The sequence below is a fragment of the Platalea leucorodia genome (genome assembly GCF_965183815.1).
Source record: "Platalea leucorodia genome assembly, chromosome: 1".
NCBI classification, from domain to species: Eukaryota; Metazoa; Chordata; class Aves; order Pelecaniformes; family Threskiornithidae; genus Platalea; species Platalea leucorodia.
Genome location: NC_138823.1, coordinates 140,456,168 through 140,480,632, shown reverse-complemented (window position 1 = coordinate 140,480,632; position 24,465 = coordinate 140,456,168). Strand labels below are relative to the sequence as shown.

Genomic DNA, 24,465 nt, shown 5'->3' with positions numbered 1-24,465 from the left:
TTGCTTCAGTGTGGATTCTGTGCATGTAGCTGTTGCCAAAATAAAGAACATAAGGGGGCTGGAAGTAGATGATCTTTAAGTTCCCTTCCAACACAAACCATTCTATGATTCTATGAAAGAAGTTTATTGTATTCCTAGGTAGACCTTATTGTTTGGGTTTCCTAATAATATTTTCATGAAGCCTTTGGACCAGAGTCACAACTCAGTTGATGTGTATCCAGATTATTGTAAATGATGCAATTTTTACTGCTATAAAGCCACTTAGAAATTGACCCTTTTTGTTCATAGCTGTTTTTTTCCTCCTGTGTTTGTTTTGAAACTGATCAAACAACAACAACAACAATTCCTCAAATGGCCCATCTTCTAGAGTTCCAGTTCTTCCATGGGATTACTTTGGCGTTGAACAAACTGTCCTTTTAAGATCAGCTGATTAAAAATAATTTTTATTAAGTGTTTCCCATCAGCAGGGAAAGCAGGAAATTTAGGGAAGGCCAAGAATAATAGAACCAAAGCTTGTACTTGTATCCTCTTTAATTCTTTTTACAAATTCTCTAAGTACTGTTGTCCTTTAAGCCAACAGTTAGCTGAATTTCAGGGCTTTTTGGGATGATTCTGTTTAGACAAGAAATAGGGGAAATATGCAAGGAAATGTTTTATACTATTTCTTTAGAAAATAATATATACTAAAAGCACATTTTCAGAAGGGTTTTAGTGACTTAGAGGCCTCCATTTCATTTCCAATGGTAGTAATTTAGGCTACTGAATTTAATTCATGCCAACAGGTTACAAGCATCTAAGCATCAATGGAAGGGCAGCTTCTGATTGTGCATCAGTACGTAGAAGTGCACGGGCAGAATGGTATCAGCAAAGCCACAGTGCTGTAGTTACGCACACCCAGCCCCGTGGTGTGCTCTGCTTCCAGGGCAAAATCATCCCCATGGGAGCTATACAAGTAAAACTGTTGTATTAAGGTTTCGGTAGAAAGTTTTGCAAGCAAATTTCTGTGCATAGGCACTCCCTCAAGGACAGAGATACTTCTGCCACTTTTACCCATAGTTGTGCTTCTTGCAAAGCTGGTCAAGACGCACAAAGGGTGGGTTTTGGAAGAATGTTAAGCCAAGCACACCAGCCTGGTGCCCAAGAAACATTGCCTTTCAGCCTATAGGCTCCCTTATCTCACCACCAATTCTCAATTCAACAGCTCTCCAGTTCACAAGCAACATGAACAGATACAGCTCCATGTAGGGCCTAGAGACAGTCTAGTTAGGGATGGACTTCCCCACTTCAAGGAAAAGGTGCCTCAGTGAAAAAGAAATAGGCATAGGCTGCTGTAAGGTCAGGCAGTATGCTAAATATTAGCTGTTCAAATTCATAGTCCTCATTTCTTTCATGGAGAAGGCAGCCTTGGAAGTGTCTTCCAAATTTTTTGTCCTGTCATCCAAACGGACATTGTGTTTCATATCTATTTCTGACAGCCCCTGACAGAATTTCCCAAGGACAGTAACTCTGAGGGATGCTTCCTATTGCAAATCATTCACTCCTTCGCAAGCTCACCCACATGATAGAGCTATGGTAATATATGTGCTGCCTTGAATGCAGATTAGAGTCCTACTGAAATTAATGTTTTTCCAAAAGCTCTTATTTTAACCGTGATAAAAACATTACATAGTTTTCTTCCCAGTGACTAGCGTCCTGTAATCTGTCTCACAGCAGCTGTACTAGTAGGTACTAGTGTAGGCAGCGTAAACAGCCCTTATGATAAAAAACATGTAGGGTAGTATGAAAATTTTGTTCTGTTGAATGCTTTCTCACTGATAGCAGAGGATGCCTTAATAATAATGGAGAAAGAAACCCCACCTTCTACCAGACAACATGCAAAACTTGGAAACTTAAACTATTCAATCTATTTTAAAGACTATATTTCAAACTTCATATGGCTGTTAGTATGCCTGGCTTTTATCTTCTACGGTCTTGGAGCTATAGGTAATGTGGAATTTATTAAAACCATGAAGTGCTGGCAATAACATCATTATCTCTACATGTAGAAGGAAAAGGTTGCTTTTCAAAGTAGCTTCTTTGTAATTATTTTCTTTGTCTAACACCCTGCTCAAATTCTTTTTTCTCTCCCTATTGGGATTTTCCTTCAGGTGGCATCTAGTATCACCTAGAACAATGGGAAGGAAAAGTACACTTGCTCTGAGCTTAGTATTTTTATATATTAAAACTATACCATTTTAAGCTTGGAACATACTTAACAGTCTACCCCCCTCCCCCAAATAGTTTGTTACGTTATGATGAGTACCAGTTAGTGCCAATGTAAATAATTTCTTTACTTTTAAGAAAGCACATATATACAGTCTATAATGTGATAATGATTAAGCTATAGTAAAAAATAATCTTTCAAATATAATGATTTTATCTTTAAGGTAAACATTAGCAACAACAATGCAAGTAGATATAGATATTTTAACAGATATTATTGATAATTTGTATTTCTAAGCTAGTTGAGGTACCTAGGAACCATACTTCTTAACCGGGAAACTGGATTTTTCAGTCTCCTGGGAAAGATGTAACTTGCCACATAAGTAAGGAAAGAATTTATAAGTCATCAGAAAAGAAGCAGCATCCCTTAGCAGTTCATTCTGGGACACATTTTCAGAGAAATATGCAATGATGGATTTTTCACAGCATTATCCCAAGATGTTTTTATGGGAATAACTGCTTTGAATACCCACATTCAAACTTAACTGTTTCCTTAAAAGTCTGAATACACGTCCATTCATACAACTTTAGAGTCTAATTCAGAATCTTACTATGCATATGAAATTTTCCAGAGAGGCTCTTACTATAGCAGTGGCTTTTAAGAATGTGTTGTTTTCAGTCTTTCCATGAATATATTATGGTTTCTAGAAGCGTGCACTTTATTTCTAGTGGCTGGTCTAAGAGTTTAAACAAACAAACCCAATGTCCCTTCTGAAATGATAACTGTAAGTACTCCCTGTTCACCACTTACTTCTTTATGAATGGAACACAGGTCATGCCCACTTCCCGATTTTATGCCCCACTTTTATAACCTGTAACCATACCATTCTGTTTGTAAATTGTCCACTGAAATTTGCTAATAGTCGCTATTATTCCCCTCGCAAACACGTTTTCAAAATTATCTTGACTGTAAACACTCTCACGGAACCTTACTGGTGCTATTGTACAGAATACATTGTTGGTTGTTTTTTGTTTTGTTTTGTTTTGTTTTGTTTTTAAATAAATATTAGTTAAGCATTTTTTAATAAATTAATGAAAACAGACAAAATAATGCCTACAATTTTGAATAAATTAATAGACATATGCATGTTCAAAATTCATTTTTTATCTAACACCAAGAGTACTAGCGGAAAGTGGATGTGCACATTTTACATTGTTGACCCCAATAAGGTACTTTACCTCTGCAAAAATGTAAGCAGCAGAAATCTAGGGCTCAGAAGTTTGTTTGACCAAAATGAAGGGCATTATGTTAATTCTTAGAACTCTGTTTTCCAGAAGAATCATGGTGACTCCGTTTCCTTTTTAGAGAGGAAACCAAGATGCATGAAGTCCTTTTGTGTTACAATATTTGCATTTTTCCTGTTTTTTATTGCTATTGAAGGGCAAAGCTGTCTTCTAATGAGAACATAACCACATAATATATGCAGTAATAAATAAATCCAACAAAAGTAAATGCAGTAGCCAGTTAGGACGCTATTTTACTGTATTAACCAATGCAGTTAAGAGATATGTAAAACCTAAGTATGAAAATGACAGAAAACAGGTTACTGGGAATGTTGGAAGATAAATGGGATTCTCACTGGATAATGTTTCTGGCCACTACTGCTTATGACAGAATATATTACCTTTATAGATCAAATAAATCCTTTGTTTCTATTAATAGGGAATACTGACTTTATGTCCTGTGTCCCCTTTTGAAAGCCTATGGCTCCTGTAGTAACTTCAGTGTGATCTTTGAGAAGCAAACCAAGCAAAAGCAACCACAACTGATTTAATTCCCAAACCACCTATTAACCAGCCATCTAGCCAATTCCTGGCCATCCAGGTAGGAATATGGCATATTACTGGAGCAGAACCAAGTGTGGCATGGCTTTTTTCTTTGCTAACTATCTGTTTCCGATACTTCTAGTCTTTCCCTAAGTGAGACTTTCCCTAAGTCTTCTGGGTTTTTTGAAACAGTTGCATCAGCCAGCAAAATCCTATTGTTGGCCATCCTTGCATTTAGTGAGACAAGGAACACAAAATCTGAGTTCCTTGCTCCTACAAGCTGCAGTTTGACAAGAACTGAGTGTCTCTACATTAGACCTAGGGTTATAAATTGGTGTTCTGCAAATTCAATTAATTAATTGTGTGTGATAACTTAAAAGAACTACAAAAACTTTTACTATGGGGTTTTTGTAATTTCTTTACATGTTTTATAGTGCAATGAGGTATATGGTACACTTTTTGATTCAAGTTTTTGTTTTATGTTACAATGAAGATAATATGTGGTGTCTGATGAAGCTGAAGAATGGCTTAAAATGAAGCAAACATCTAAGAAAATATAAAGCACAGCTGTGAATGGTATTTTTTTCTTGGAATTTTAAGTTAATGAGAGAGATAGTAACGTAAAATTTGGCTTTAACAATATAATTTTTCTTTTGTAAATTCAACATCTTTCTACTGAAGCATTGCCAATAGGCAATAGAAAGTCAGTAAAATAGAAAACAAACAGAACAGTCCTGGTCCTTTGCTCAGGACATGCTTGGGGAACAGGACAAAGATGACTGCTTCAGAAGACAGGAGATTCACAGTGAAAATAGCCAGAAACAACTCCTAACTGTGTGTGAGTGAAATGTCCTGTTACTCTCTAATGTTTTTCTCTTAAAGTTATTATGTTTTACACTGTGTTGTAGGTTTACTGTTAACATGCAAGTTCAGCATTTGGTTAAATGGAAATATATTTAGTCAGGCAAATTAATAATAAGATGAGTTAACATGTATTTATATTTTTATTTTTATAGAAGCACAGTTCAAATTTGTCATTTTAAATGCCCAAGCCTCTTTATGGAGAAGGTTTGTCTATATGGTAAAAAAACTGTTTAGATGTTTTTGAGATGTTATAACTTTACAGAAATGCAAATAGAGAAAACTTTTTTTAAAGTTTGCTTAATAGCAAAAACTGGTCTTAGTTAACACCATGCTGAGCTGCATTCTGTCCTGGATATAGGTTGTTCAATATATTCATATGTGACTTGAAAAGAGGGTGAAAGTAAAGCGATGAAGTTTGCTTGGATATTAAAGAGGTTATTAAAGATAAGGATTGATTGCAAAGTGCATCAGAAAGACTTTAAGAGGTTAAGGATGTGATTCAGCTCCATATGATCACTCCTAAACTTAGGTGTCTACATGGGAACAGGTTGGCTGAGTTCCTGTTGTAGTCAGTGGAAAGCTGGTCAGTGCAGGCAGTGGGACTCTGAGAGAGATTCAACTCATTACTGGCAAAATGATAAGGCAATATCATGAAAAGGGATAGAAGTAGAGTATTGTGCAGCCAGTAAGGCTTCACACCGATAGATTAGCCAGCAGCTTCAGAAAGAATAAGAAAATGCATATGACTAACAGAAGAAGTAAGGTATGAAGAGTTCTTTTAAGTCATTTGTGGACAATGTTTCTGGACTCCATGCTACCTTGCTTCAGACAAGTCAAATTAAATTAGTTGAAGTTGCAATGCCACCAACTCTGTCCTGCTGGTGGCTGCCAGAGCCAGCTTCATCCAGACAGCACACAGATGACACTGTCCCCAGCTGTGTCTGCCGCCTGGCATTCCAAAGCAAGAGAACGCGTACGGCACTGCCTTACGGAAGTGTGGGATGGACTGAGCTGGCCAGATATATGAGTGAACTGTAGACTTCATAAATGAGACCCAAAACATTTGTAGGCTGAGCTTGATCTGGAGTTTATATTTTAAGGAACTGAATCTCCCCTTTCAAACCTCAACATGGCCCACTAACAGTGAATAAAAGTGTTCAGCAGCAGTGTTCTGCATTATGTCACATTGATATTAATGCCATGCAACTGCCTTTAGCTCTGCTAAACCAGGGAGAAGTCACTAGTTAGCTCAAAAAGCAGAAAGTATTAGCATGGAAAGGCCATGGGTATAAGGAACTGCACTAAGAATAGACTTAATTATTTTATCCAAGGCAGTCATAAATAACTGCCACTTTTCAGAGATACTGTATTATGTGTCATGAAAACTAATTTTAAAAGAGCAATAGAATAATTCTTCTGTAAGGAAAAAACATATTGGAAAGACTCCTATGTCTGAACCAAAAAAGACCTGACCTTTACCAGCTGAATGGGTGTTTATTAAGCTGCAAACAACCACTGATTATCTGTACTGATCATTAAAAAATTTCTCACTCATCTCAAATAAGCTTCAAACCGCCAAAGGTTAGCTTTGGCGCTGGGTATGGACAAGAGGTAACCTCTAAACATACATATGTTTCTGCTATTTGTTTAAGTATAATTACCTAAGCATATCAATTAAACTTGCTGGACAATATTTTTATTATGATATATGTCTGAGCCTGGAAAAAACTCGACTATAGACTTTAAACAGCAGGTTGCAGAGTTGGAAGCTGAAAAAAGAAGGAACTTTGTTTCTTATTCTTACTGAAAATCTGCAACTAAACAAGAGACCATAAATATTACATTCGGGTGGATGAATTCTATAGAGAGCTGCATGTATTTTACAGATATGAAAGTGTGAAGAGACTGACAGGAGGACAAACAACATTCAACAAATACAGTTTAATGTATAATAAAAGCATCTGGTGGTACTATCTTGGACTCAGTGTGAAAGGACAGATAAAAAAATTACTGTCATTTGCTGTGCTGAAGTTCAAGAGAGGCATGACTTTTCCACCACACGTATGAATAGCTTCTTTCAGACCCATTATCCTCTTTCTTTCCCCACTTCTGAAATATTCTGTAGCAGCTTTCCTAATCAAGCATTTTGTTGAGAAGATGAAGAAATATGAAAAAGCATTTGTCAGGAAGAGGAAAATCATGAAAAAAGTATTTCAAACTTTTTACCATAAACGTTTCCCATATCTAAATTTATTTCTGTGAATCTCCAAATGAAATTGTTGCCTAAGAAACAAAACATGACTGTTTAAATATTGCATCTTTGGCAAATTGCTTTGTGTGAATTTAGTTGTCTTGTGTAACTTAGATATGGCATTGCATTAACCAGGCTATCAATAATCCTGTGGTAGAAAGTCTTTGTCATTAGACATTACATTTTCAAACTGATACATTAAAGATCTTTCTGTACCGAACAATGATGTTAATAGCTGTCCCACGGGCAAGATAACTGTATTCACATAAAGAAATTTCCCAAAGGTTTGCAAACTAGAAGACTGCCTAAATTAATCAGATACTTTATCCAACTGATTTTGCTTGACAAGCTGTAGTCTTTAACTCTAAATGATCTATTTTAAGTATAACTAAGGCATTAATCGTCATAAAATCTTACACCTCTACCAATTTCAAAGTTGTCTTGAGTTTTTACAGTATACAAGCAATTAAAAATGACTTTAAAAACTCAATCTGAAGATTTTATAACCACTATCTAGAATTACTTAAAATCTTTAAACACAAGGAATTTTAGTCCAAAATATTCCAGAAAAAACTTCCCAAGTGATGGCAGAAGCCAAGACACATATTCAGGTGATTTAAATTCCAACCTAAGTGCTGTGGCTCTAGGCAGGTCCTTGGTAGCTCCCTATTGTGGCTCTACAAAATGCCCTCCAAAGCTCTGATGGCTGGGCTTGGAGACCCAGATGGAGAACCGCCTGTATGCGCCAACGATACAAAACCTTCATAACATGATGACACTATGGTGCACCAAGCAGGTGATGTACTTTATTGCTGTGCAAAGGACACCACTAACAAAAAACTACTCAGGAAAAAGGATAGTAGAGTATAAAGATTCTTCACAGAGTTTCTGCATCCTCTCTCTATATATAAATAATATCTACACATCTACAACTACATCTTACCTTGCTTCCTTGAATGCCTTTCGGGCCTGGCTCACCTGGAGGTCCACTGATACCCTACGCAAAAGTCAAAGTATAGAATGAGTTGCCTTTGAAGACGCGTGTAGTTTCTTTTGAATTTGGCCTGAACAGGGTACAGTAAAATGTAGTACAACACTAAGCTCTAAAGAACAAGAGTTTTCTGCATCATATCCTGTGAAGTGCCCAACATATTGACTATTGTTCATATTCAATAACCAGTGCTGGCAGAAAGGATATCTTACTACTCCATGTGAATTGCATCTGTTTTATCTGAAGCTTTCCATTCCTTTCTTCTTTTGCTCCTGACTTTGCCATATTTTCATATTTTCTCTTCTGCCCAAGCAAATAAACTGAGCTTTCACATCCTCTTTAGCTCCATTTGTAAGAAATCACTTCCCCTACATCTCTCTCTGATGATGAGCTGAGATTAATTTTAATTCCCTGACATTACTACAAACATTGTGTCCCCTCACACAAGGAAATAGTTAACAGCTCTTTGGAAGAGACAGAGCAGGTAAGGTACTCTGTCTGGAGCGATGCCATTTCAGGAGGTCCCTTCACCAATACAGTGTCTGGTACAATAGCTGGAAAAAAGTAGGTCTGATAATTATGAAGAGCAATAAGATCACAGGATTAATAGATTACACCCAAGTCTGGTGTTAAAGCTTTAACTCTTACTGAAATGCTCCAGTTCACTGACTTGTGAGTTAGTGAACATCCCACTGGCATCTGCTGGGCTGCCCAGGTGGGTAAGATCGGTCAACGTTGTTGCAACTACCACTAACAGAGCTGATAATCACAATGAAGTGGAAGCCTTATGGTTTTTTAAGTGACTGGAGAAAAAAAAATCATGAGCTATCAAAAGAATAATATCGCAAAATTACAGTTTATTGTAGTAAAAATGCTGGGCGAAATATGGATAATTTTATGTTTATAAAAAGACACAAACTGGCCCAAATCTAAATGTATTGGTTTAATTGCTGACATAAAAATGTGCTCAGAGTGTGTTCATTCCCTTTCTTAAATATGATAAACTACAGGAAACACATGACTGTCCAAAAAGAAACTAAAATAATCCCTTTCAGCTGCCTTCATTAACAGATATAGTAAATCCTCCAAAATATTGTGTTTTGGCTCAGAAACAGATATGAAAATTTTGGAATATCTGTAATTTTGTATCTCCTATGGATTTCCAGTCAGAAAAAAACTATTTATTACTCTCTCCTTTCCTTTTGTAGCTTTTGCACAAAGCATGCAAAAATGCAATCACACACCTAAGTAACAGTTATATGACCACAAATCAAATATTGGGGGGAAAACAGTGAATGAAATGAATATAGTTAGTGTTCCAAATTATGCTGAAATCATAACTTTACAAACTAGGGAATAACTGTTTCATAAGAGCACAGTGATGTCCCAAGTGCTGTACTGTACACAAACTCACAGTTATATGGCCTTGCTCCTTGGTTTATGCATTTTAATTGAGTACTATTTACTAAAAGGAATCTTGCAGTTTTGTTTGTTTTAAAAGAAGCAAACTCTACTTTATTCTCTCAGTACCTTGCTGTCATATGAAGAAACAAAATATTTATTTAAAATCACTTAGTACTTGAAAAGCATTTCCAAAAGAGACTTTGAAAAATCACATTTTTATAAGCTATTCTTCCCGACAAAAAAATTATGATCATGATGTGAGATGGACAAATGTCTCAGCAGTAAAATGGAAACGTGCTTGAGGCAGCGTGTGCTAATAGAAATACATAATATAAGCTGTTAATATAAATACGTAAGTTAAAATAAATCATTCTCAAACTCACTGCATGCTATCTTCCTTTTAGTTATTAAGTGTGTTGTAGTTCCCATGGTTAATTACTCTTAGAGGAGAGCTCTGCAGTTGGAGAGCCCAAGTGGGCCACACACCTCTGAGTAACTTTAAGCCGCAGAAGAAGCCAAGATTTTATCTTTGAAAATTATTTCCAAAAGACAAAGGTTTACCAGATTCTGCTGTCTTGGTGCCTCATGCATCAAACGTGCTGCTCTCCACAGAGCTGACAGGTTGTATGTAGAAAAAACTTAGAGAATATAATGTGTTTTCTTTTTATTTGGTAGCTTTTAGTTCCCTTACCTGAGGTCCCCGAGGTCCCCTAGGGCCAAAAGGACCTTCCAAACCCTGAGGAAAAATAAGATTCAATTATCAGATTTATAGGAAATTGCAATTATCTGCTTTAAAGTATTGAAAACCGCAGTGTACATGTAATGACTCATACCTCTGTTCAAGCATTTTCTAGGGAGTTTATTCTCTCTCCAGAGTACTGCTGTTCTCTTTTTGTATTCAATAATTGCCTGTTACATTCCATCCTCAATATTTGGTTAAAATACTTTTCATATACAACAAACATTGTGGATGGCTACTTAACATCTTAGCTATATGATTAACTCGTTGTTATTTGCTACAGGTCTTTAAATTCAATTTCTAGAAGTATACTAGACACAGAATTCTTTAAAAAATGCTGCAGTGCTTATACCAGAACAACTTCAGGTAACTTTGTCTCACTAACTAAAACTGCTGATCAGTAGCATGGCAGAATCACACTAACAGTTTGCAAAAAACATTAAAAAATGCATCCAAAAAAAAGTAAAATGCCATATTTTTTTATTCCATTGGCTGTAATTTTTCCATTTAATGAGTTCTTACCGTTACAATCTACATCACCACTGTAGATTGTTCACAAATCTTTCTGCTGCACTGTTTTTCCTTCACTCACCAGAATGCATATTCTATGGGATTTCACTTCCAGTTGGCTCAATACTCAGTTATAATTTATTTCTAAAGCAAAAATAGCTTTCAGCAAATAGTTTACTGGTCTTTTCTTTCTCTTTCTTCTCTTTTAATTAGCATCATCTCCACACACAGAGGCACTGGCATACTGCTGCATTTTTCAAGGCATGTGTCACATTTTGAACCTCTCATAGCCTTGATGAATTTAGCAGTGATACCTATGCAGCCACACTCATAGAATCATAGAACCGTTTAGATCTAAAGTAAAAGACCTTTATGATCATCAAGTCCACAACTAAACAACGTCCCTAAGCATCACATCCACACGTCTTTTAAATGCTTCCAGTGATGGAGACTCAACCACTTCCTGGGGCAGCCTGTTCCAATGCCTGACTATTCCTTCAGTGAAGAAATTTTTCCTGATATCCAATCTAAATGGACCCAGCACTTGGCCTTGTTGAATCTCATACAGTTGGCCTTGGCCCAATGATCCAGCCTGGCCAGGTCCCTCTGTAGGGCCTTCCTACCCTCCAGCAGATCGACACTTCCACCCAACTTGGTGTCATCTGCAAGAAGAAGAAGGCCTAAGTCCTACGTGACCATTCTCAGGCGCTTCTGTGGTTTCTAACACATCAATAGCCCTTGAGTCTTTGCTGCCACATGCATCTCCATCCCCTGCCTCCACTGAGATGGCAGACCGAAGGACCTTGCTAGCACACCATCCCTCAAACATTGGCATGCCGCCTTCAGGCTTATCTCTCACAAGCCACTCCATTGACAGTCTTCCCCTACAGATTCAGATTCAGAATTTTTTAACAATTCTCTACTCCCTGGCATTTGTTCGCAGGCCAAGCATCAACCACCAGAGAGAGCAGATAACTCCACTCAGTTCAAGCCCATTTACAAAATTACACGAGCAATGGATGGCACAAAGAACAATGTGCTGATGCAATGATAGCTACTTTTGGTAGAACACACACACATGATTGGAGTCAGTTTTTATTTCAAAGCCAAACACAAACTTTCTGAATTTCAAGCCTGATTAGCTTTTGAAGCAACTCAGATTCACAGCATCAAAACTGCTGCTGAAGTCATCTTGATTAGTAAGACTGGAAAACGGCAGGGGAAAAAATCAAACGTTTTCAAATCAGACAACACTACTGCCAATTATGTTTCAATACCCATCACTGCAGTTAAAGATCCACCACAGAATATTGAATTTACATTTCATAGAACCATAGAATCATAGAATCATAGAATGTCCTGAGTTGGAAAGGACCCACAGGAATCATCGAGTCCAACTCCTGTCCCTGCATAGGACAACCCCAAAAATCATACCATGTGTCTGAGGGTGTTGTCCAAATGCTTCTTAAATGTTGTCAGGCTTGGCGCTGTGACTGCCTCCTGGGAGAGCTTGTTCCAGTGCTCCACCACCCTCTGGGGGAAGAACCTTTTCCTAATGTCCAACCTAAACCTCCCCTGGTGTATCTTCCTGCCCTTCCCTTGGGTTCTATCATTGGTTGTCAGGGAGAAGAGATCAGCGCCTGCCCCTCCTTTTCCCCTTGTGAGGAAGCTGTAGACCGCAATGAGGTCTCCCCTCAGTCTCCTCTTCTCCAGGCTGAACAGACCAAGTGACTTCAGCCGCTCCTCATACGGCTTCCCCTCTAAACCCTTCACCGTCTTCGTGGCTCTCCTCTGGACACTCTCTAGTCGCTTTGTATCTTTTTTGTACTGTGGTGCCCAAAACTGCACACAGTACTCAAGATGAGGCCGCACCAGAGCAGAGTAGAGCACCAGTGCAGAGCAGATCACCTCCCTTGATGGGCTAGCAATACAGTGCTTGATGCAGCCCAGGACATGGTTGGTCCTCTTGGCTGCCAGGGCACACCATTGGCTCATGTTCAACTTGCCATCGACCAGAACCCCCAGATCCCTCACGGCGCATTTGGCCATGTATGTTCTGTTTCTGATGATTTTGTCCAGCATAGACTACTTTCATTAAAAAAAAAAAAAAATCATTTTGTTCTATCTTCTGCATTTGTAAATGTGAAGCTGGGAATTTTGGAAGTGACTATAATTTTCATTTGTTCACTAAGTTCTTGAAATCTATTATAACCTCTGATCCTCTGCAGATGTCAAACTTTTTTTCATCACTGCCCTGAACAGAAATGAAACAAGCAAATTCCCAGCAGCCCTGGCATATGTTTTCTACATCCAGATTTCTTGGCTGCTTTGATTATGTTCTTTGCCAGCTTCCTTTTATCTTCTTAGTAGACATTTCACATAACCTTGTGCTATTTCTCACATATTGCCTGGACAAAGAAGTTATGATCTTTCTTTATTCCTCTGAGAGATGCAACTCTTTCTTTTTCATTGATATTTCAGTCTTTTCTGACTCACTTGCTGCCATTTTGAACCCCAGCATCTCACAAGATATACTTAGGCTTTACATTTTTATTATAGTATAATGCCCTTTTTCCTTTGCGACAAATACTGCTGCTTTGAATACTTCCTAATTCTGACCTGAAATTCATCATTAAATAACAGGTTCCAGGAACCGTAAACTGTTCAAGCTGGTCTTTGACAAAGGTAAGCATAATATGGATGTTAAAACTGAAGAAATGTGCTTTAATAGAATGATAATTGCAATCTAGTTGGTAGTACTTAACAGCTCTAACTATAGATGAGTGGTTTGTAGTACATATAAGTACAAACCTGCTTACATGAACTCAATATACATTATTATCTCACTCAGGAGTACATTATCTTTCCATCTTTCAGAGTGTAAAAACCAGGTAAATATCTGTATTAACTTGTATCACTTCTGCACTTCAGGTTAAAAGAAGAGGAGGACTAGATAAAAGTGTGAATGCATATCAGCACAGATGGGCTGGTAGACCTGAAAGTTGTTCAGGTTGTGTAAGAACCTGCTTCTATTGTAATGTAACTTCATACACTTGAATTACAATTAACATTTTAAGGAAAAAAATCTGGTGAACCCTGTAACATGCTCACATTCCTTTGTAAGCAGGGCTTGGCATTGGTCAGGACAGCTTTTGTTTTAGGTATGTGACTACATTTCTTCTGCAAAATGGAAAAAAGGATATGGTGAACTGTGGGTTCAGTTTCTATGAATCGTATTTCTACTATGAATGTATCTCTACTACCAGGGAATTATAAGATGTTCCAAATTTACAATAATCTTTACAAGCTATGTTTATGAATACGTTACATGATTTTCTAGTATCTTCATCAACGTGAAAGAGTTCAAATAAAAATTATACTTACTCTTTCCCCTTTTATTCCTGGGGATCCACATTCTCCTCTTTCACCCTTTGTAAGAAATCAAAAGGTTAACAGATAAACAACATGTTTTGATTATACCACATGCATTAAAGACTGTGCAAGCAGTTCAGTAGCACAAGAGGTTTAATAGATTCTGAGGACCTGAGAGCGACATCATTAGATATGGTCTGTAGAAGACATGGTCTGCTCTACGCAAGATAGATACTTTTTCTCTCTGAGAATGCCTACAAGATTTCCAACCTACATCCTAAGAGGATAATACATTTAATATCTAATAAGTTTTGCTGTGTTTTTCCACCTTGCTGCGCTGCCTCCAGAGATCCTCTCTGTATTCTGATTTCATTACTGTGATGTCTGAGATTTTCCTGAATAACAATCGTGAGATTGTAGAAATGGAATGAAGAAAGAGACTTACTAATGCGTTCTACTGATGATTTAACATATTAATAGACATATGAAAAGCAGACATATGAGTCTACTTTTCCCATTTCCATGAAACGTTTCCATAAAATTGACTGAAGCATTTTTCTAATGAATACAAAGATTCAGAGAGGCACCGCTTTTACTAACAATCCTTGTAGGGAGATAAGTGTCCAAACCAAGCAAAGTCAAAATGGAATTATCTCTGTTTCTGTCCTGCCTATGATGGTCCAGTTTGCAATGTAAATTTCGGCTCTAGTATCTTGCAAGTCATTGAAGTGTATAATTTTTTTAGCTTCTTGGAGAGCCTATCTTGAAATTTTTTTTGATCAAGCATTAGCCCTTGCAAGTTATAATTAGCCTAAAAGTAAACGTCCTTGTGGTAAGTTTTTTAAAAGCTAATGATTGCCACATCTATTTGTGTTTGTAGTAAACAATTTCACATTCTTTCTATTTAACTTCTTATTCAACCCTCAACTTTCTTTTTCCTTCCAGCAGCTTTATTTGTGGTCTTTGACATTTTTCGTTTTATATTTAGATTACATTTTCTGATCTTTTTTTTTTAATTCCAACAAGCCAGTCTCCAAGCATTTACATAAGTAATTAATTTACTTCCAGCAATTGCATTAGGAGCTCTCATGACAAAAAGACAAGACAAGCTCTTCTTTCTGTTCTTTCACATACACTGTCAGCAAGTGCAAATCTATTTTCAGACTACTTATATTCTATAAAAATCTTACCTTGTCTCCCTTGTAGCCAGGAGCTCCCTATTAAAAAATTAAAAAAAAAAAAAAAAAAGGAAAAAATCATAAAAGAGAAAGCAGATACATAACATACTGCTAATTTAAGTAGGAAAAAAAATAGTAAAGAATTACATTTCAGAAGTTTAACTATTCACAACAATAAAATATCTCTCTGGAATCATTTCACATATAATTCTCCGCAAATTTACATGTGTATTTTTCCTCATAATATTAGCTGTAAATATGTCACTCAGTTTGCCAGCCTCTTAGCAGATATACGCTACCATTTAAATGGGACTTCTAAACTGAATTGATCTTATGCATGGAGTAGTGTTAATCTTTCTACTGTGAATCAACAAGAATTCAAGCCGAGAAATATCAGATGTCAGAAGCCACTGGAGGACTATCTAGATGTTTTTAGTGATGACATTTTCAGTTCTATCTTTGGGATAAGTCCAATGCAAGTCACTACAAAATCGCATAGCTTCAAAAGTTCTTGTTTTCAGTAGCATCCCATCTCCACACTTAAGCACATGGCTAGACTGTTTCTCTCAATATAGATGCTTCTCTAAACCAGAACTTAGCTGAGGTGATCTAAATAATTGAATAAAGTAGACGTGTGAAAAACGGAAAACACATTTTCAGTTCAGTGGAACTAAACTGTGAATCAGGATCTGGAAGATAATCTGAAAAGACCAAATACGATTTACTACTGTAGTAGTCACATACCTCTTCACCCTTTTCTCCATGATCTCCTTTTTGAGCATCACCCTATTGGAAGCAAAGGAATACAACTGAATATGTATTGCTCTTTTATTTATCACTATTACACTAAAACCAAGAACACACTTTTAAGGAGCAGAAGTTGCTTTTCCTATTTACGAACATCTACAGTTCCTCCCACAATCAAGGACACACAATTCCTGAACATTAACACAGAAAACTACCGTTATTAGATGACTGAAATCTTAGTCATCAGAGCAAGCTGTTCTGCTCAAGAGATTTGTGTACTGTTAGAAAGCTCTGTGGAGCTTAGAGAGCCTTCAGCTAGATTCAAAGACCTCTGCTGTCAGAGAAAAACTGGAATGATAGGCAGTGTTAACTTGGTAGCAGTTTAGTTTCAAATTTTTCTCTCTCATTTCTTAAGCAGCTAACTATAAACCTCTCAAAGCAAAAGTCAATCTTTCAAATCACATTTTAACATACTTTTCTGTTGCTATATTCAATTCTATGGTTTGAATACAACTAGATAGAAATTTGCTTTATTTTTTAAATTCACTTTACCTTGTTTCCTTTTGGTCCTGGCTCACCTTTTTCCCCTCTGTTACCAGCACTGCCCTGAAACAAAGCAGGAAAATGTTACTGTCATTGTTGAGGATAAAATTCTCCAGTTTCTGTAAGACTGTATCTTGGGGGCAGGCCAAAATCATTCTGGAATAAGCTTAGATAGAAACCCACACTGATTCAGGTATGGCATGTGTGACACTACTTTCCCTTAGATAAAAAAAAATCTGGTATTATAAGGTATCTGTGATTTTTTTTTAATCAATATTCAATGATAAATACATTTTCTACAGAGCATTTTAAAATTTAACCAGGATGTTGTCACAAAAAACATACACAGTTCCTCCTCCCCATTTTTCACAGTTACACACCCCTATCTGATCTTCTCTGCTTAAAAAAAAAATATGCACAGAACAGCCTAGTGTCAATATTCAGCAGCCCTAAAATAAAAAAATACTACACCATTATTCCTGTTTGGAGGATCATGAAGGTGGGGACTAGAAAGCTTGGTGTATATGTGTATATATAAAAAATACATATATAATAGGTTACATCTAATCCTTTTGGATAAAATAACTGAAAATTCTTGGATCTTAAATTTTAAATTGGAAACAGGGGTTTTAGTTCCAGATGCACATTATCCCGAGCCAAGGGACTGGATGATAGGCCCTGCTGTCATAACCTGCTACACATACGGTTGATCAGTTGCTTAGTGTCTAGGGAGAAAGGCAAAAACCTCTGTATGTATCTTGGTTGTCTCTGGCGGAGCTATTAAAGATACAAAAGGGATCAAAGTGGTCACACACTATCTGAACTCCCACTTCTCTCTTCTTTACCAGTGCCAAGAAACAGTTACGTGTTGAAGTGTCACAGGAGAAAAAAGAGTGTTGGAGGCAGAGTTTTAGACTTCATTCTTCATATATGCCATCAGCCTCAATCTTTTGAACCTTTATCCCTTAGACAAATAGAAGCTGCTGGTGGAAGTAAACCTTTGTCTAATGGACCTTTCCTTCCCCATTGTAAGATTCAAGAATAACTTTTTGATTTGGGCTTCAAAATCATGTACCTATTTATCCACAGTGTTTTATTACCCAATAATATAAATATATTTCCAAGATAGTACGTGATTATGAATAGATTTTTTTCTGAGCTTTTATAACAGTGTCCTTTCACAGTGATATGCTATGATACATCACTTCTTTCTGCAGTACATGCACAGCTAATGTCTTGATTTTTACAGACACCGTAACCAATTCTGGAGGCTTTTCAAATGAATGCATACTTACAGAATCACCTTTGTCTCCTTTTACTCCCTTTTCACACCAACAGTTCTTCTGCATACACTAAAAGGTTAATAGAAACATTAAGGAGAACATTTTTCAAATGTGTTATTTCAAATTCTTAAAGCAAAAACTCTGGTTTTGCCTAGCCACAGACTAGAGAACATAAAAGTGGAATAACAGGAAATAAATGATCTTCTAACATATATATTTCTTATATAATCAACATTACACTTCTATATAGCCTAATCAAAATCAGTTGCTTGATTTATTTATAACAAAAACAAATAAATCTATTACTACTGTAACCACAAACGTTTAAGGTAGAATATACTTAGTATATAGTACCGTAAAATCCTACATAATTTTTGGACAATTTTGATATTGCTATTGTTTTCTAATGAGACCACTAATGAACTTGCATGTGTTGTACTAGTCCTGTTCCACTCTGGTAGGAAGAGTTCTTTATGTCTTACTGTTGATACTACCCACCAATGAACAGAAGCTGTAGATTTCTCAGGCGAAGGGATGGAAGAAATGGATGAAAATTAAAATAAAAGCAACCATGGTCAGAAACTTTACTCAGGGAAGGAAGGTTGATTAATCCTGGAGTATTGTTGCATTATAGAAGAAGCAGACATCAGAAGATCTAGTATGAATAAGAGTAATCAAAACACACAAAACTCAAAAAACCTACCTGCTTCTGAAGCAAGGCTTCCTGAAAAGAAAAGAAAAATATTATTCATATAGATTTAATTTAACAGAGTACTAATTTAACCATTTTTCTTCTCTAGTTCACAGAATTTCCAAGGTGAGTGGTAAAGAATGTGAATACTTTCATCCTTCATCCCTTCCTCATAGTGGTAAGAACCAGCCTGTGGAACTACTCGTATGAAAAAGGGTTCTCCGGTAGCAATAGGAGGCTGCTTCACGTGACCCATAATGATCAGAAAAGAAATGAGATGTAATGGGGCAGCTAAATAGACAATATTAAGGCACAATGCTAACAAGGGGAATATGAAAAGACTTCCTAATGAAAGGCCTTACTGACAAAATATATATGGAAAGGACTCAGTGATTTTATGAGCCTTATCCATGAGAACAAGCTGCCTTCTAAAGTATTATCATACGCTCAGAGACACACTTCACATGCTGGAAAATACCCTCTCCCTCCATCAGTGATCAGTGCAGCCGAGCTATTATTGTCCAGGCACGCAACTCCTTGGAGAGCGGCTGGGAAGAGGAAGCTCCCTCTGTCTTGGCTCCTCACATAGCAGAGACACGCACCACAAAAACATACTTCACGACAGCACCATTCCGCGAGATCTCAGGGAAGAATTTTTCTTTTGTAAATATATACCTTCCCAGGTACAAAACATAGACTTGTAACAACAGGAATTATTTCAGAAATGCTTTTCACTTAGTGTATCTGAGATTGCTAGCCATGTGCTTAATTGCACATCATAATCATTCATTTTTACACATATCAACTAGCAAGTTTCCATTTCTGACTTTAAATTTCCCAAATTATTTTTTTACCACCTTTAGGAGACAACAAAATTATTACATAAATTCTGTATGGACTACTCCCTAATTAAAGCCGTTGCATTTTCTAAGACTTATTTTCCTCCAAATTGCCTTAATTTATTATTTGCAAAGTTTTCTATTACTTAAAAATATTTTCTAGGATTTTAAACCCCAAACACTTCCTAGGCTGCCCTAATACTTTGCACATTATTGCTTAGAAGTGAGAAAGGTCAAGTCCAGCTGACATCTCTCTCACAGAAACACTTTTGTCTACTCTAAACGAAGAAATTAATTAAGCAGTATTCCCTGCCTTTTCTTATGTGTGCCTTATGCCACGCTAGAAGGGCAGAGAGCTAAGGCCCTTAATTAATAACTACAGTGGCAGATTTACAGTACTTTGGAAACCCAATCCCACTCAAGTCAATTAAAAAATTGTATTGGCTTCATCAGACTTTCTTGAAGTCAATTCTTAAGCCCATAGTTACTGACCTTCTCTGCTACCAATGCTGGAGCCCAGCTCTTGCAGATGTCCCACATGATCTTTACAACCTCCCTGAACTTCCAAACCTGAGGCCAGCTCCAGCCCTGGTTCACCTGCAAACCTCTGCACTGCCTTCAGGACCTACCTATTGAAGTTAAATGAAATCTGCCATGGCTAGATGGGTGACAAGATTAACATCAGCATTACTTACCAGTTCCAATGCTACATCGACTATCAGGTTCTGATCATCCAGGCATAAGACATGTTTAGAGGATGAATCACCAGATATCATGCGCAATTTTTCTTCTTGGACTTTTTTCTTAGAAAGGCCAATGGTAAAAAAATGTATTCCAAGACTCCTAGCTGCTGTGACTATATCCCGGACATTAGGGCTGTTTGGATGATCTACACCATCAGTCATCAAAAAAGCCACTTTCACACTTCTTCTGCGACCTTCGGTTTTAAACAGCTGAGTGGCATTGGAAATTGCATAATAGGAGTAGGTGCCATGGCCAATAAAGCCCAGAGACTTGATCTTCTCTTTAAAATCCTGCATGTTTTTCCAGGCTGTAAAGGGATGATCAATGCTGACTGTGCTGCTGAACTGCATACTTGCTAGTTTGACATTATACTTCTGAGACTTAACTGGCTTCATCTGGAAAATGCTGTCAGTTAAGTTTTGAACAACATTCTTCTGTAAATCAAACAACTGATTTTTGGCACTTTCTGAACTGTCCAAGATAAAGACTATATCAACGAGACACATATCACCTGTAATGGAACAAGAAAGTTAGATCTATGAATAATGGGCACACCTGCACAACACATTTCAGATAATTCTCTGCAAGAATCCCAATCCTGAAATCATTTCCCAAGGATTCCTCTGTCTTCCCAGTAAAAATTCTAAGGATACATTTCACTGTAAATGTCAAGAAATTCTACTGAAGTCAAGTAACTAAATTTAAGTTACTTTAATTCATAGCAGTATTATTAAATACAGTGTACAGACAAAAACTTTCAAATTAGGGTCTTGATGGGATTGTTTTAGCATTTTAGTTCATTTTGTATACAAAATTTCCCACATGAAATTTCAAACTAAAAATTAGGCTTGTTATCATTTATCTTAAAAGAGAGATGCGTGTCAATGAAAATCACAGATCAAACTGGAGTCCATGACCAAGTAAATGTCATCACAGTATTTTTCAGGCCTGATAATCAAAACAAATCACATTTTATAAATGCATACATAAATTGTCAATTACTAGCTAATTATCATGAAATATGTGGAGACATAGAACATGATCAATCAGAAATTTTAAGAAAATGGTTCTACCTTCATCTTTTTGCATGAGAGAGTAAGAATTCTTTCCTTTCTTTCTGTTTTGCCCGTATACTATCTGGTCTGTTGTCACAGCCAGAAGTAAAAAGCAAAAGAAAAAATATTTTTTCCGCATAGTGACTTTGATCCCAAATTAGATGACTTTTCCTTCCTGTTAAAAGGAAAAAAACACCTGTGAATACTTCATTAATAGATGCAAATAAATAAATGCAGATACTTTACATACAGAATACACATTTGTAGGAGGCACAATTCTAGAGACAACATATAAAAAACAATTACAAAAAGTCACTGGGTAGGTGACCTAAGCATAGCTGCCAGTACAATCCCAACTGTAGCTCACATGTATCTTAGAACCTGTTTTATTAGGGAAGAAATATGGGTAGAACAAACAGTGCTCCCTTTTCTTTCTTAAAAAAAGCCAGTGCTATCTTTAGCTTTCATTTGAACATTTAACAAAGAAGGGTAAAAGAAATTGTTACTAATGCATATTGCTATTAACATACTTTGCTATTAAAATAATTGTATTAAATTAGCAGAAATATTACAGAAAAAATAGAATATAGTTTGTTTCTAGAAATCCCTAATCATTAGCAATAAACAAAGATCTGGGTGTTTTGGGATGCAGATATATTACCTAGGCCTGGAGCACCAGTGTGAACAACTAAGAAACTTCTAAGAAACAATGGCTTAGTAATGAAACTCAATACATGAATGTATTATCAGTGTTACATGGCTGTAACAGAATGTGTGCAGTATTTTCCATAAAGACAATATTCTATTATAATGACAATTTAAACCAATAAAATGAACATTACAACATTTAAGTCAGTGATTCAACATATTTCTAGAGAAAACTGAACTCCATTAAAACTGATTTACAAAAAATGCCTGTAATTTACAATAATTAATTTTAAATATCATTAATAACAAAGATAATATCTTAAATTTAAATATCCTTCCTAAATCCTCTTTTCGAGTCCATCAAGCAGTTACATATACAGAAACCATCAGTGCAGTCCTCTAAAAATAGAAAGGAAATAACTAAGTCTCTTACCTTTGAAGGCATTCAAAAAGCAAATTGTAGATTGAATAAGCTCTCAGTGTTGAAAATATGTCCAGCAGGTCATACTGGAAAATATGTTTTGTTTACAAAAATAAAGCAATCTGTAAATAAATAGTCTATCCACTTGTAAATGGCTCTACCTTGCATCTAGATCTTTTATGGTCCATTATTGCTGTTTAGTTGGCCAAGGTTTAAACGAAGATAGTCAGGCACTTAGCCAGGGCTGAGCGGGAGACCAAGCCATTTTATTAAAGAGACAGTGTCAGTCTGAGAACACAAGTGTTTTCTCATTTTAAATAACTGAACTTTTACATTAAAAAACTCACTTCTAGACAATTTGCCTCTTTATCCATCACTTTGCAAGCAACACCTCTTCAGTTTGCCCGTGTTAATGTTGCAGCACTGGCTAGATCAGAGATGTGAGATTAGTACATTAACATTTGTAGGCTAGAACTGAATTCTGACCCAAGGATTTGTGAGACTGCCAGGACCATGAGCATGTCTCAAGGATGGTAATTGCATTAGCAATTACAATAATAAAAGACAACTTAAAAAAAAAAAAATAATCCTGAGCTGTTTTCCTCAGAAATTCTTTCTGCTCTTTAAATCCTCTAAACGGTCACACACAGACAGCATATCTAAAAGGGGGTTGTCATTTAAGTAGCTCTCAGCACGCTGCATGCAAATTATATTTGCTCTATCTAATGGCAGGCTGCAGAGTAAAACTGTAATTTTACTCACAGTGTTAAGTAAACATATTTCTTCCCTAATAAAACAGGTTCTAAGATACATATGAGCTACAGTTGGGATTGTACTGGCAGCTATGCTTAGATCACCTACCCAGTGTTAAGTAACTTACAGTGCTAAGTAAAAAATCGGGGTGAGAGAAACTATGTCAATGGTAAGTCTCAAGGAATCATGACATGCCTTGAGGGAGTTTTGTGCAGATGCCCAGCAAAAGGTCAGTTCCCAGCCTCCAGACAGGCACTGCCTATGAGGCAAGATGTCCCTTGGCTCATTGGTGGCAGGACAGAGTGGAGAGCTCCTTCACATGGTGCTGCAGAAGGGAGGACTCGGGCTTCATCACTAGGATGCATCAGGGTCCCTGAACTGCGATGTGTCATTAAGCATTGAAATGTGTCCGTTGTACACTGAAAAACTCAAGTGACATATGAATAATTTGGGCATTTCAAAAACACATGATAAAAAGGTGCTTTTGAGTGAAACATTTTTTGGCAGAGGTCCAACATTTCATCAAAAACTTAGGGCTGAAAATTTATAAACAGTTGTTTATTAACCATCCAACTATACTGAGTAGCTTTAAAAAAATCTGCCTAAATAGTATATAAGTTGCACTCTCTAACTTTTCTCAAGACAGATTTTCTAGACTCGAGATCACCTTGGTAGCTTATGTCTTGGACATTATTTTTAAACATATACACCAAAACTAGACTCAGTATCTAATTCTATAGGACAGTAATGTTGTCTATTCATTGCTTTTTTGTGTTTACAAATCCAAAGACTGTTTGCTCTTTTTGTTCCAGCACCTGATGGAAGTTTCACAGTGAAATGAATACCTCTCATTACCCTGAAGACACTTTCAGCATGGCAAGTAGTGGGCAAAGCTTAGGAATAGCTGTCTTTCTTACCAAAAAAATATGAACATTGAGGCTTTGCATTCTCTGTCAGTAATTTCTGCTTTTTTAATTCTGTAGGAAAAGCACAGCTGAAAGATTAAAAGACAGAGAATACAGAAGTTCTAAACTTTCATTTTGATATTGCAGATTTAATCAGGTTATTTAATAGAAACAGAGTGAACACCATGTTTATCAATTGCCATTGATATGTCTTCCTTGAAGGCATTCAACTTTCAAGAAGTGCTAAAGCACATCTGTTTATTCTGCCTCAAGCACAGCTCTTTCACAGCATGTCCCTTAGAAAGCTATTAGAGCACAACATGGTAGAGTGCAAATACTTGCTCTCAGAAATTCCCTGTCTCCCGATCAAGAAATGTCATTAACAAGGCTGATGATTTGCTATGATCCAGATTTTATTATGCGTAAAATGGAGAAACAGAAAGAAAAAGAGAGTGAACTATAAATCAAAATATTAACTTTGAGGTTGCTTCATATGAT

At 36.6% G+C, this 24,465-nt stretch overlaps 1 protein-coding gene across 1 annotated transcript in view; it reads right to left on the bottom strand.

The window, feature by feature from the left end:
- The window catches only part of COL28A1 (collagen type XXVIII alpha 1 chain), a 72,711-nt gene extending 50,236 nt beyond the window's left edge, over positions 1-22,475 (bottom strand). Inside the window, exons 1-11 of the mRNA XM_082321407.1 lie at positions 22,322-22,475; positions 21,259-21,415; positions 20,137-20,696; positions 18,615-18,635; positions 17,924-17,980; positions 16,638-16,691; positions 16,083-16,124; positions 15,351-15,377; positions 14,173-14,217; positions 10,231-10,275; positions 8,088-8,141 (exon numbers count right to left, since the gene is read on the bottom strand). Coding sequence (XP_082177533.1) covers positions 8,088-8,141; positions 10,231-10,275; positions 14,173-14,217; positions 15,351-15,377; positions 16,083-16,124; positions 16,638-16,691; positions 17,924-17,980; positions 18,615-18,635; positions 20,137-20,696; positions 21,259-21,379 — 1,026 coding nt within the window. The 5' untranslated portion in view covers positions 21,380-21,415; positions 22,322-22,475. The remainder of the gene's footprint in view (positions 1-8,087; positions 8,142-10,230; positions 10,276-14,172; positions 14,218-15,350; positions 15,378-16,082; positions 16,125-16,637; positions 16,692-17,923; positions 17,981-18,614; positions 18,636-20,136; positions 20,697-21,258; positions 21,416-22,321) is intronic.
- Positions 22,476-24,465: the final 1,990 nt, after the last annotated feature.